Source organism: Microplitis mediator, chromosome 4 (genome assembly GCF_029852145.1).
Source record: "Microplitis mediator isolate UGA2020A chromosome 4, iyMicMedi2.1, whole genome shotgun sequence".
Classification (NCBI taxonomy): domain Eukaryota; kingdom Metazoa; phylum Arthropoda; class Insecta; order Hymenoptera; family Braconidae; genus Microplitis; species Microplitis mediator.
Genome location: NC_079972.1, coordinates 495,083 through 506,958, shown reverse-complemented (window position 1 = coordinate 506,958; position 11,876 = coordinate 495,083). Strand labels below are relative to the sequence as shown.

General features: G+C 31.8%; 1 protein-coding gene across 8 annotated transcripts in view; it reads right to left on the bottom strand.

The window, feature by feature from the left end:
* Positions 1–4,141: 4,141 nt before the first annotated feature.
* LOC130666359 (ankyrin-repeat and fibronectin type III domain-containing 1) overlaps positions 4,142–11,876 on the bottom strand; it is a 54,707-nt gene continuing 46,972 nt past the window's right edge. For all 8 annotated transcript variants that reach the window (XM_057467253.1, XM_057467254.1, XM_057467261.1 and 5 more), the window contains 2 exons: positions 8,905–9,681; positions 4,142–6,163 (listed from right to left, as the gene is read on the bottom strand). In XM_057467253.1, coding sequence (XP_057323236.1) covers positions 5,828–6,163; positions 8,905–9,681 — 1,113 coding nt within the window. In that variant the 3' untranslated portion in view covers positions 4,142–5,827. The remainder of the gene's footprint in view (positions 6,164–8,904; positions 9,682–11,876) is intronic.

Genomic DNA, 11,876 nt, shown 5'->3' with positions numbered 1-11,876 from the left:
CCATAGCAACGGCTTCCCTAGCAGATCCGAATTACGGTAAATTACAGCAATTTACCGTAAATGACCGCAACTTACCGCAATTCCGCCGAAAAATCTACGGTAATTTACCGTAAATTACCGTAAGGTACGGTTTTTTCCCAGTTCGTTTGACATACATAATGCATCAGCACTTTTTTGCAGAGAATTTAATTTCCTACAAAATCATACTAGGCAAAACTGAAAAAAAAAATTTTTTCATAGTCTTTATAACGAAAAACTAAAATGAAAAATTTTCGCGTGTGTTTTAAATGGAAAAGGGGACCCCCCTTTGTGATAGCTCAATTTTAAAGATATCTGGCTGAAATTTTGTGAGGATTTTTTTTATAATATGAAGTAACTTTTGAGCCCATAAGACGTTAAAAAAAAAAATATTTTTTTATTTTGGGACACCCTACTATGTATTGGTGTTGTAGTAACTCCGAAAAAATAGTTGAAGCGCTATTTAACTATCATTTTATAGCTAGATTTACTGGATTTTTCTCAGTGTAACAGTCGTGACAACAATGCCGAAGAAGAACCGAATACTATTTTGGATTTTTATCAAAGTGAAATTGAAGTAGTCCGTCAGGATGGAACATTGAAACGCTTATACCAGGGGAAATGTCCAGGTTAGTATTTACAAAAAAATCTGAAGATAGTAATGATGCAGTGCACGCAAACATAAATTTATTTCTGATTTAATTACAGTAGATTTTTCTTAAATATTTTTTTTGTGGTATTCTTTTTTAGATTTGCAAGTGCAGCAAATACTCGCTGATTTATTTTCTGCCGGAATGGAAACCATCGAGACATCGATAGAATGGGCTGTAATTTATATGTTACATCACCCACAAGCAGCTCAGGAGGTTCAAAACGAACTAGACCTCATTGTTGGCAGAAACCGTTTGCCTACGCTCACATTTTAACTGCGGGAGGAAGTTAATTTTTTGAATTTCCCCGAATAGTTTAAAACCTTCAGTTATTAAATCCATCATTACGGAGAAACTTTCATCATCATAATCGAAATAAACTCCCATTCATTAAAATTCACTTGGTAACAGTGGAGTGCTGACTGACGAAAAACGTCCGCTGCATTCGCTTTTAACACTTCTATTATAAGTGTCCATATCCGAGAAGCCCGAACGCTCTAGCGGTGAGCGCGGAACTATCTTTCGCTCACTTACTCTCTCCCGCCGGATTATCGATCAGCGAGCGTCTCACGTTCACTCTCACATTTTTTTTCCATTTGCTTTTTTCTCTTTTTTTTACGTTTTTTTTTCCATAAATTTCTCCATAAAAGAAAATCAAATTCCACGTATAAAATTATTATTTCTTTTTTTTTCCCAAAATAAAATTTTATTAAATAAATAATCACTAAGGTAAAAGCACCAATTATTGACGGGGGTCCAATTATTGAAACCCTATCCTATTTTAGAACATATTTAATTACCTACTATATAAATTATGATCGTATACATTTTTAAAGAATTTATATAATTTAAGAAATCGAAAAAAAATTATTGTTAGTGAAAAATATTAAAAATTCATTAATAAAAAAAATAAAATTCATTCGAGTCTATCGAAACAGCTTGTAAGCGTCAATTTTCTTAACTATTGCGGTTAGAAAAGCAGTCTTTTAAAATTATGATTTTTAATTATTTTTCCCATCTAATCACATCAACTTTTTTTTTCATAAATAAATAAAATATAAAAAATTAAAAATATCATATATTTACAGTAAAATTATATGCTTTTTAATTTTAAAATAGTGGATGTCAATAATTAGTACATAATATTGAAGTTGTATCTCATATTGACAGGTCAGTAGACAGCGCCATAACGTCTTTTTTTTCAAACATAAATCCATTAAAAACTTAAACCATAATATTCGAGAACCAACGCTGTCATATGTATAATTTTAAATTGTTATTAAAAAAATGATTACTTGATTTTTATTTAATTAAAAAACTTTTTTATTCGTTTCTTCTTTAAAATAAAGGTAAGTGAAAAACGTTATTAAATAAATATTTATTTAATTAAATTAAAAATTAACCTCATTTTCAAAAAGTAAATATAAAGTACAACAGATCAGTGACGCATGTGCATTAAGGGTGTCAATAATTGGAGCAACAGCATGTCAATAGTTAGATCAGTCGGGTTTTTAACCTGTCAATAATTGGTGTATCCGGGTACCTTATTTATCGCTTTAAATTAATTAGTAAATGTAATTTATTACTATAAAAAAATATGGATTTGTTTAGTTAAAAGACTAAATAAGACAATGTTAAAATCAAAATTCAATAATATTAATCGTTAATATGTTTAAAAAAATGGAATTACAATCTTGTCTCTTATAGTGTCAATAATTGGTGCTTTTACCTTATTTATTATTTTTTTTTTTTCAAAGTTAAAAAGAAAAACAATTTTTTTTGTTTTCGTGACAATTCTCTCGAATTCTCAGCGATCGCTGAGAACAGGAATTGCAACAATATTTTAGAATTAAGAAAAATAAGTTAGAATTAAACTTTTCCAAATCTTCTTTTATTCTCTCGAATCCTCCGCGAGAACAGAAATTGCAACATTAATTTAGAATTAAAAAGAATAAGTTAGAATTGAACTTTTTTCAAATCCTCTTTTATTCTTCCGAATTCTCTGCGAGAACTGAAATCGCATTTTAGAATCAAAAAGCGTAAGTTAGTATTAAAAATATTGAATCCTTCTTCACTCTTTTTAATCCTAAAATGATAATATTTTTTTTTTTTTTTATTATTGTTAACAGTGTATAGCAAATTTATGCCTTTTACACTTCTTGCCTTTAATCGCAATTGCCACCCTTTTTCTATTCCCTCCTCTTTTTCATGCGGCTGTGGACCGACTTGTGCTTCTGTACTGCATCATTACGTGATGCCCTATACACCACCTTTTTGCTATGGGAGTATAGCGGCAAAGGGAAACCACAGAGAAAACCTTTTGCCAGTACACTCGTTGTCATTAATGCCTGGTCCCCTGCATGGCTAAGATTCTATAGTCTGGGGGACCAGGAATTAATGACAACGAGTGTACAGCTGTCATTTTTCGGAGCAGGTGAAGTTCCAGTGATCGATAAAATTCCCATTTTACCGATCACTGGCTCTTCAGTCCGCACCTAGCGCACAGAGACGTCCGATCAAACTCAATGCATGGCTAAGCGGTCACCCAGCCAAACAGCAACCGCGCTCGGTGCTGCTTAACTTTGGTGAACGCCCGAGCCACACATGAACCGATCGGATGCCTCTGCCCCTTTTTGGTTTTTAACTTCCCGCTAAGAAAATTGCAAATTTTCAAAAATTCGGGAAGTTATTGGTTTCGGTCCGATTTTCGAAAATCGAGTTTTCATCAGATGTCGACGTTTTGAGGTCCTACGAAGCTATTCTGATTATTCCCGGATGGACGTCCGTGTGTATGTGTGTGTGTGTGTGTGTGTGTGTGTGTGTGTGTGTGTGTGTGTGTGTGTGTGTGTGTGTGTGTGTGTGTGTGTGTGTGTGTGTGACTGGTCTATAACTTTTTAACTAATGAACCGATTTGGGTGGTTAAGGCGGCAATCGAAAGAGCTTGTTGGCCATCAACTTTTCTGGAAATTTCAGATCATTTGATCAAGTAGACTCGAAAATATTGACGAATTACGAAAAAAAAAATTTTTTCTTTTTTTAGTTTTTTATTGATTTCTCAGAAACGACTTATCTGATCAACTTCAAAATCTAATCAGCTCTAGAACTCAATAGAATACGTCCATTGCCGCCTCAACCACAAAAATCGGTTAATTCGTTCGTGAGATATCGTGGGAGAAAAAAATGGTAAAAAACGGTTTTTTCGAAAACAATGGCACACAAAAGTATTTTCGAGCTCGAAGAGCTCGGAAATGTATCTACAACAATTTTTTCTAGCTCCTTGAGCTCAAGGAGCTCGAAAACAGCGGGAAGTTTTGGGGCTGGCCCGCAGGGTCAACCGATAGACAGATTTTTTTTCCCGGGTAGACTATTAGTTTTTCATTATTGTTCAGTAGTATTTTACTACAAGGGTAATCGGGGCTGCACGAGGTTATAGGTTGGTTCTAAATAGTTTTTTAAATCAATAAATCAATCAATTTTAATCTATTGTTTCTTTATTCAATTGTTACTGTCATTCTATAAATTCAGTTTATTATTACTTATTTTATGAATTTCATTTTCTTAAAATTATAAAATAACTTTAAGTCAAATGATGGTTACTTTTACGTAGTAGTTTTGTTAATTTTATTTTTTTATTTTTCAAGGCAAGACAAAATAGTTTTTGTAACGTAGACGTATTATCAACATAAACATATTTGTATCTAGAATCGACTATTCTTGAAAAATACATTCACTGAATTTATAAGCACCGGATCTAATTAAAAGTATAAATTAAAACAACTCGACACTAAAGAAGTCTTGACAATAATAGGTTCCACTGTTTAAATATAAAAATTTGAAAGCTAACGGTTTAATCTACTAATGATGGATGTCAGATTTTTTGAAAACCTAATGTCACTACTTTGATTTTTTTTTTTCATAATACATATCAACAATTAATCAACGTACGTACACTAGTTCAATTCAATAAACATCCGAAATCAATTTGTACAATACATGTTTTAAAAAACTTCTAAAATTTAAAGTTTACATTGATATTATTTTACAGGATGCAATAACTGAATTCTACATTACGTTCTATACATTCATACCATTAAGATAGAATCAGATGTTAGTACAGTCGACTCTGTCTAAAGGTTCTCTGCCTAAAGGTTCCCGCTGTCTATAGGTTCCAGGATACATTGCTTAAAGATTCCCGGATATTCCCCCACCCGCTTTCTCGAGTGACGAATCACAATTCAGTTTTCGAGCGCTAACTTTAAATGCACGTTTTTTTGAGGTTATGTTTACTGCGCAATGTGTTCATTTTAGCGTGCGCCTCGGCGCTCGAGGAGAATATATTGTAGGGGAAGTGCTGATGGTGGGGAGGGAACCTTTAGACAATGGTCCTGTCCCGACGTGGAACCTTTAGACAGAGTCGACTGTATAGTAGCGACTTATACATTATACATGAATTTAGGTAAAATCTCTATGGGAATTTATGAGAATCTGTTGGATCCTATGAGATTTTCTAAACAGGGCTCTAAAAATAAACATTTAAAACCATTGTTTTGCATAAAAAATTGTATGCAGAAGTCGAAATAGTGATTAATATCGTATGATGTAGTTACAGAATCCACCTCGAATTATATTGAATTATAGAAGAACCTAACGGCTTATTCTGCAAATATCGCATACTATAATTAATCCCTTCTTCGATATGTACCATAAATAAATATTCTTTAGTCATTTGTGATAAATAGAATAAACTTTTTTTTTTTTTTGGTTTTTTTTTTCGCCGTTCAAAAATAAATGTAATTTATGATAAAAATTTACATTATGAATATTTACGAGATCTAAATTTCAATGAAAATCAAGCGCATACTTTTTTTAATATAAAAATAAGTTTCATAATCAAGAACACCTTGATTTACGTTTGATGATTTTTTTGTTTTCTATTTCAAACAAAACTTTGTTTAAAATTACACTCAACTTTAATTCGTTGTTTGTTGGAATTTCATTTTATAAGTTTATACGTCTCTAATCTGACTGAAAGTTCTGTTATTTCCACGAGAGTATAATCTTATTAATACGCGTGGTAATGAAATCAACAAATAAGCTTTGGTGATATATTAATGATAATATTATGTATTAAAAAATATCATACAATAGTTTTATTAATGTTACAAATATGCCATATGTTTACTGCTGTGCTCAAGAGCAGCTAACACATCTTGTTTTTGTCTAACATAAAGACGACCTTTTTTCCATGGATTTTGAAGTTGAAGTGGCTTAAAGTCATCTCTTAAACATCTTTCTCTTGCGCCAATGACTGCTACTAAACAAAAATTTGGTAATTCATCAGCAGTATAAATCGGTCCGTCTTGACCTTTCAGTACTACTGCCATATTCAGCTGTTTAACAACCAAATCAACAACTTCTCTTGCCGTTGTTCTAGGTGTAACATGCAACTTCAAACTCGTTCCAGAAGCTAGTCCAGTTTCATAAGCAACATACACCTAGTGAAGAAAAAAAAAACAACTTTTAGTTTACAAAAATTTCACATGAAAACTATCAAACTTGTCAAAATTATTTTCTATCAACTTGAGCACTATATTTATCATATGCGAAATTATGGATTTAACTTGTGACTAAAAAACGCGACGCTCAAGAGGAGTCTAAACTTTTTTTTGTATCATACTCAAGTTGATGAACGGTACTATCTTTATTGCACTTGCATATGAAATGTAAATAAAACCGTAAAAGCGGCAGAGGCAGTCAATCGGTTTTCGGGTGCCACAACCTGTGCCTAACGGAGGTTACACGAAACGCACACTTGCATCAATCGTAAAAGTGTGTAGCGACACGAATGAATAAACGAAAGACAGTTAAAAGTTACGTTTGGAGAAACGTAGGAATGAAGAACGTCATAGATGTATAATGTTCGTTCTGTAAACATAATCTCTGAATAAAGTTTCGTTCGATAAACCGAACGTTTGGTTAAAGTGAGATTTGTAGAAAAGGAAGAACGGAAAATGAGAAATTTGTAGAAAGATATCGTTGGTGAAGGAAATAGTAAAAAACGGTTTTTTTCCTATTATCTCCAAAGAAAATTATCTTATCAGTTCGTAAATCATATCATCTTTAGAACTCAATAAAATGCGTCGATTGCCCCATTGAACGTCAAAATCGGTTGATTAGTTTAGAAGATATCGGCGTCGAAACGTTTGAAAGATAACATTTTAAGTTACTTTTCTCGAATACATCGTCTTATAATTTATTAAAATGTGTTCAAAATCATGCCAACTTTTCACTATTTGTCTTTATGGTCTCTTTCAATCACCTTATAAAGTAATGTACCTCATTCATTGGGACCCATTACATATTATTTTCCGATTAAACCCCATCCAAAATTTTTAATCGGAATTAATCGGTTCCAATTGGAAAATAATATTTTTGGTAATGGTCTATAATCGGGGCTCCACCTGTTTATATCAAGCAAAAATCCAAATATAGACAAATCGCTTTGAAACCAATTTCATTCTCAAGCATTTGTCGGCGGATTGAAGATATAATTGCATCTTTAGGTGTTATTTGAGCCTTAATAAGTTATAAGTGTATACCAAAGGTATAAATTATGCTTGATTTAGATGTTAGATCATGAATTTTCAGTTCCGTGCAACACTGCATTATTTGACATATTTTTCATTTCATTCTGTGTATTGACTCTTAAGTCAAACACTAAAATTTAAGGCATATGCCTAATTGCCATAATTTCTGTAGTTTCGTCCTAAGTACGTTAACGGACTCGTCAGTAAGGCTATGTTAACGCACTCTTGCCTTAGACTACATCTCTTACCAGTACGAGCCGGCGTAAAACTGTGTTGTGGGTTTCAGCCAGACACTATACTAGCAAAGGAAGGCGGATACCGTCCAAACTACTTGCAACTAAATGTTAGGTGAGCTGTTGTACACCGTTTAAGTATTGAAATAACAGAAATATGCCAATTTTCACTGTACAAGAGTTCAAAAAATCTTTGTAGCTCTTAGTTAGACCTTTCTATCACCACCGTCCATCTTACGGTATTAATAAAATTAATTATTTATATTTATTAGAAAATTTATTAAAATTTATTTTGGAAAATTTGCATGATTTTATGTTATCAATTTTGTACACTCTGATTGCAAGGTTCAGATAGATATCTAGTGTTGGAGACAAAAACACATACAGAAAATTTAATCCGCCGTGTAGCTGAACACGTGGAAAAAGTTTAATTATAGATATTTAAGGTGTAAGCACTTGGAACTTTGAAAAATAGGTGGAGCCCCACTTCTAGACCATTACCATATTTTTATTTCGTTATTATTTTCCGATTGGAACCGATTTATTCCGATGAAAATTTTGAATGGGAATCAATAGGTGTCAATCGGAAAATAATATATTTTTCGGAAATTTCCGATTCATTCCAATAGGATTTAATCGTAAATTTCCGATCAAATCCTATTGAAGTGAATCGGATTTCTCAACCAGGGGGATACGGTACGTTTGAAGATCCCAGATAGCAAAATGACGTCTTGATGAGTTCTGAATGAGTTCCTATTTATGATTTGGATGTCTTAAAAACATGTTAAAGAAGTCTTTAAGAAGTTCTCAAGATGTCGAATGCGCCACCTAGCGAACTCAGTAAGACGTCTTTAAAAAGAGTTCTTTCTTCTGACTCCGCAAATAAGACTTCAGAATGAACTTATCATGACGTCTTAAGGAGTTCCTAATTTTGACTTCATTTTGACTTCAAAAAAATTAAAAAAGAATACATTTAGACGTCACAAAACTGACGTCTTATTTATGGAGTCTCCAAGAACTCTTAATTAAGAGTTCTTAAAAATGACACCTTTAAGAAGTCATTATAAGACTTCTTGAAGACTCCTTCAAAAATACGTCGTAAAGCAGTCATTCTGACTTTCATGCTGTCTGGGATATTTCAAAAATAAATTTTTTTTAAAAATGTTTTTTTTTTTTTTTTATAAATTTCAATGTACTCGATGGATTAATTCAAAAATCTAATCAGCTCTATAACTTTATTAAAACTCGAGCTTCGCATGAAACCGGGATTTTCTTATCTCCTTTCCATTTAGTCAGAAGAGATTAAGATGATAAACTTAGAATTTGCCTATTGTCATGTGATTTTGAGCTTTTTAACTCGTTTAGTTGTTGTCCGCGAGTAATGCTTAGAATGAAAAAATATTTTCATGTTTTTACCTGAAGAATACCATGTGGAGGGACTGGTAAAACCGTAGATTGATCTTTAAGTTCATCTAAATGCGTGTCCATCGAGATGCTTGCCATAGCTGCTACACTTGCTGTAGATTTGGATATCTCATTTTTAGTATGAACACTAGATATATGACCTCTGCTAAAGCGTGGCATTGTGTAATAATTGTCATTGTTGAGTGAAGTAATACTGTCAGAGTTGGTACTTTTAACGCTTAGTGAACTGGTAGTATTTGTTAAGATAGTTGATTTTTCACCTAGTTGAGGACTCGTACTCGCTGAAGTAGATTTTACGGACGTAAAGTTATTTTCGAGGCCACTACGACTTTGTTTGTATTGACTAAGTAGAAGTATGTCGTCCGACTTTGAAGTTGGTATCGTTATTATCGGTCCATTCAAAAAAGTTGAACTACTGGATTTAACTGATTTTGCTGAAGCAAATAATTTTGAAGAATCTATATTTTTATTTTGACAATCATCAATATCACGAGAATTATTGCTTATATAAGTTCCGCAATTATCATTTAGCATATCTTGTTTCGATAGATGCTGTTCACTCTTACTAAATTCAGTTGCGAAAAGATTATTCGAATCTGATGTATTTAGTCCAGGCCAACTTCCTCTGCTAAGATTCGATTTTACCAATTTTTTATCTTTTACAGGAGTTTGTGGCAAAACCCGCTTCACATATTGACCATTAGAATCGTTGCCTTGATCAATGTTTAATAAATATTTCAGACCGATGATATTATTACTACGGGAAGCCTGCATAGAAAAATAACTGTGATAAACAAAATAATGTCAAATTAAGTTCCAGTTGATTCGAATTTAAATGAATTCTGTAGATTTTTCACAGAATTTCAAATTATAAGAATTATTCATGATTATAATTGTTTGAGATTTTTGAAAATAAAAAATATAGAAATGAAAATGTTTAAAGTAAGTCAGTTACAATGTTTAGATAGTATGATCTGACAATGATTTGATAGTTTGTTGATGGTATTTTCTTAATTAACGGACCGATAACAAAAGTTATGGTCGTTTAAAATTTTATATATGGTTTTTTGAAAAAATCGAATTTCGTTGATTTGTCGTCAAATAACTTTTGAATCTAAAAAGAAATTTTATTTTGGGTGATTGCATCTAAAAGTTTATTTAATTCGCTTTAATTTGTGCAAAATTGCTTATACTTTTGATATTCTTTTCAAATATTTTGATTATTGTCAGAATTAAAAGAAAAAAAACATAGAAAAATTTTTCTTTTGCTTCAGCGTTTAATAATGTTTGAGTGATACATAATAGTTGAATCTAGTTCATTGTATGTTGTAACTCATAAAACGAGCTTTAATTTTCACTACTACACTTTTATAATAGACTTTTCTTAACCAAAAATTACCTAAGGTAAAGAGCCCAGTTATTGGCAATGCCCAAATTTTTGGTACTTTCAACTTTATTATAAATTAAAACAAAAAAATTGACTCGAATTGATACATAAACTTGTTTTTAATTTTTAAAAACTCGTCGAGTGCCCAAATAATAGCAATAATAAAATAGTATATTGTACAACTAGTGCGGTAAGTTGTCGATTGCCCACAAGAGCGAAGTTGAGCGCACGAACGAAGTGAGTGCGCTCATTCGCTCGAGTGGGTAATCGACAACACCGCACGAATTGAACACAGTTTTTTTTATCATTAATGCAATATAAGTGCTATCTTAGCGCACGCTCTTTTGTTCACCAAATAGCTGTTTGCCCATTCAACTGTTTCCACGACATTTGTGTGCGTTAAACGATTACACCGGCACACAAAAAAAAAAAAGTTCTCTGTACTTTTGACGGGACCGATATATTCCCATGTATTTTGACCCGCTGAATCCGAATCCGAGGTCCGTTTAACCCCTACACCCTCAGATTTTGAGAAAACTTTAAAAAACCTAAAAAATACACAAAAATCGACCGTTTCTTAAATTTATAAATTTTTTTAACCCTAACTAAGCATCGTTTTTATGTATTTCGGTCCTCCACATACTAACCTGAAGTTTATTTGAAACATTAGCCATTTAAAGTCTGAGTAAATTCCAAAAAACCCCAAAAAATTGCAAAAAAGTAAAGAAATTCTTAGTATTGTGATGAAAAAAATTTTATAGGGCTACATAAATAATTATTTTCATTTATGTTTATCTGTCACATATAATTCTCGAACATCCATGGCTCAGACATCTCTAAAATTTTAAATAAATGTCAAAAATTCCCAAAAAATCGAAAAAAATAAAATTTGGTATAACAAAAATCAATTTTTAAATCGAAATAAATAAAAGAAATCATATTGTTCGATCTGTGATACATATATAAAAAATATTTTGGCCTAAAACATAAACAATTGCACTATTTACATTCTCACCTTTCACACTTTCCTAAAAATCTTGGTGACTATAGTGAAGAGCAAGGTGAAAGATTCCATCAGGACATCAGTGTAATGAAAAAACGTTATCAAGGTAAGTGGGATGTCAATATGATGGCAGATCACTGTTGGACACTACAGAGAGATCTACCTGAAGAAATGAGGAAACGAAAGAGAAACCCTTTATGTAGGACATTTGAGGACAAAAGGGTTAGATATAAGAGGAGAACGAATTAATATTGAAATAACGTTTAGATAAAGATTTTTTGAAGCATATTAAAATTTTTTTATATTTTAGGCCAAAATATTTTCATATATATATCACAGATCGAACAATATGATTTCTTTTATTTATTTCGATTTAAAAATTGATTTTTGTTATACCAAATTTTATTTTTTTCGATTTTTTGGGAATTTTTGACATTTATTTAAAATTTTAGAGATGTCTGAGCCATGGATGTTCGAGAATTATATGTGACAGATAAACATACATGAAAATAATTATTTATTTAGCCCTATAAAATTTTTTTCATCACAATACTAAGAATTTCTTTGCTTTTT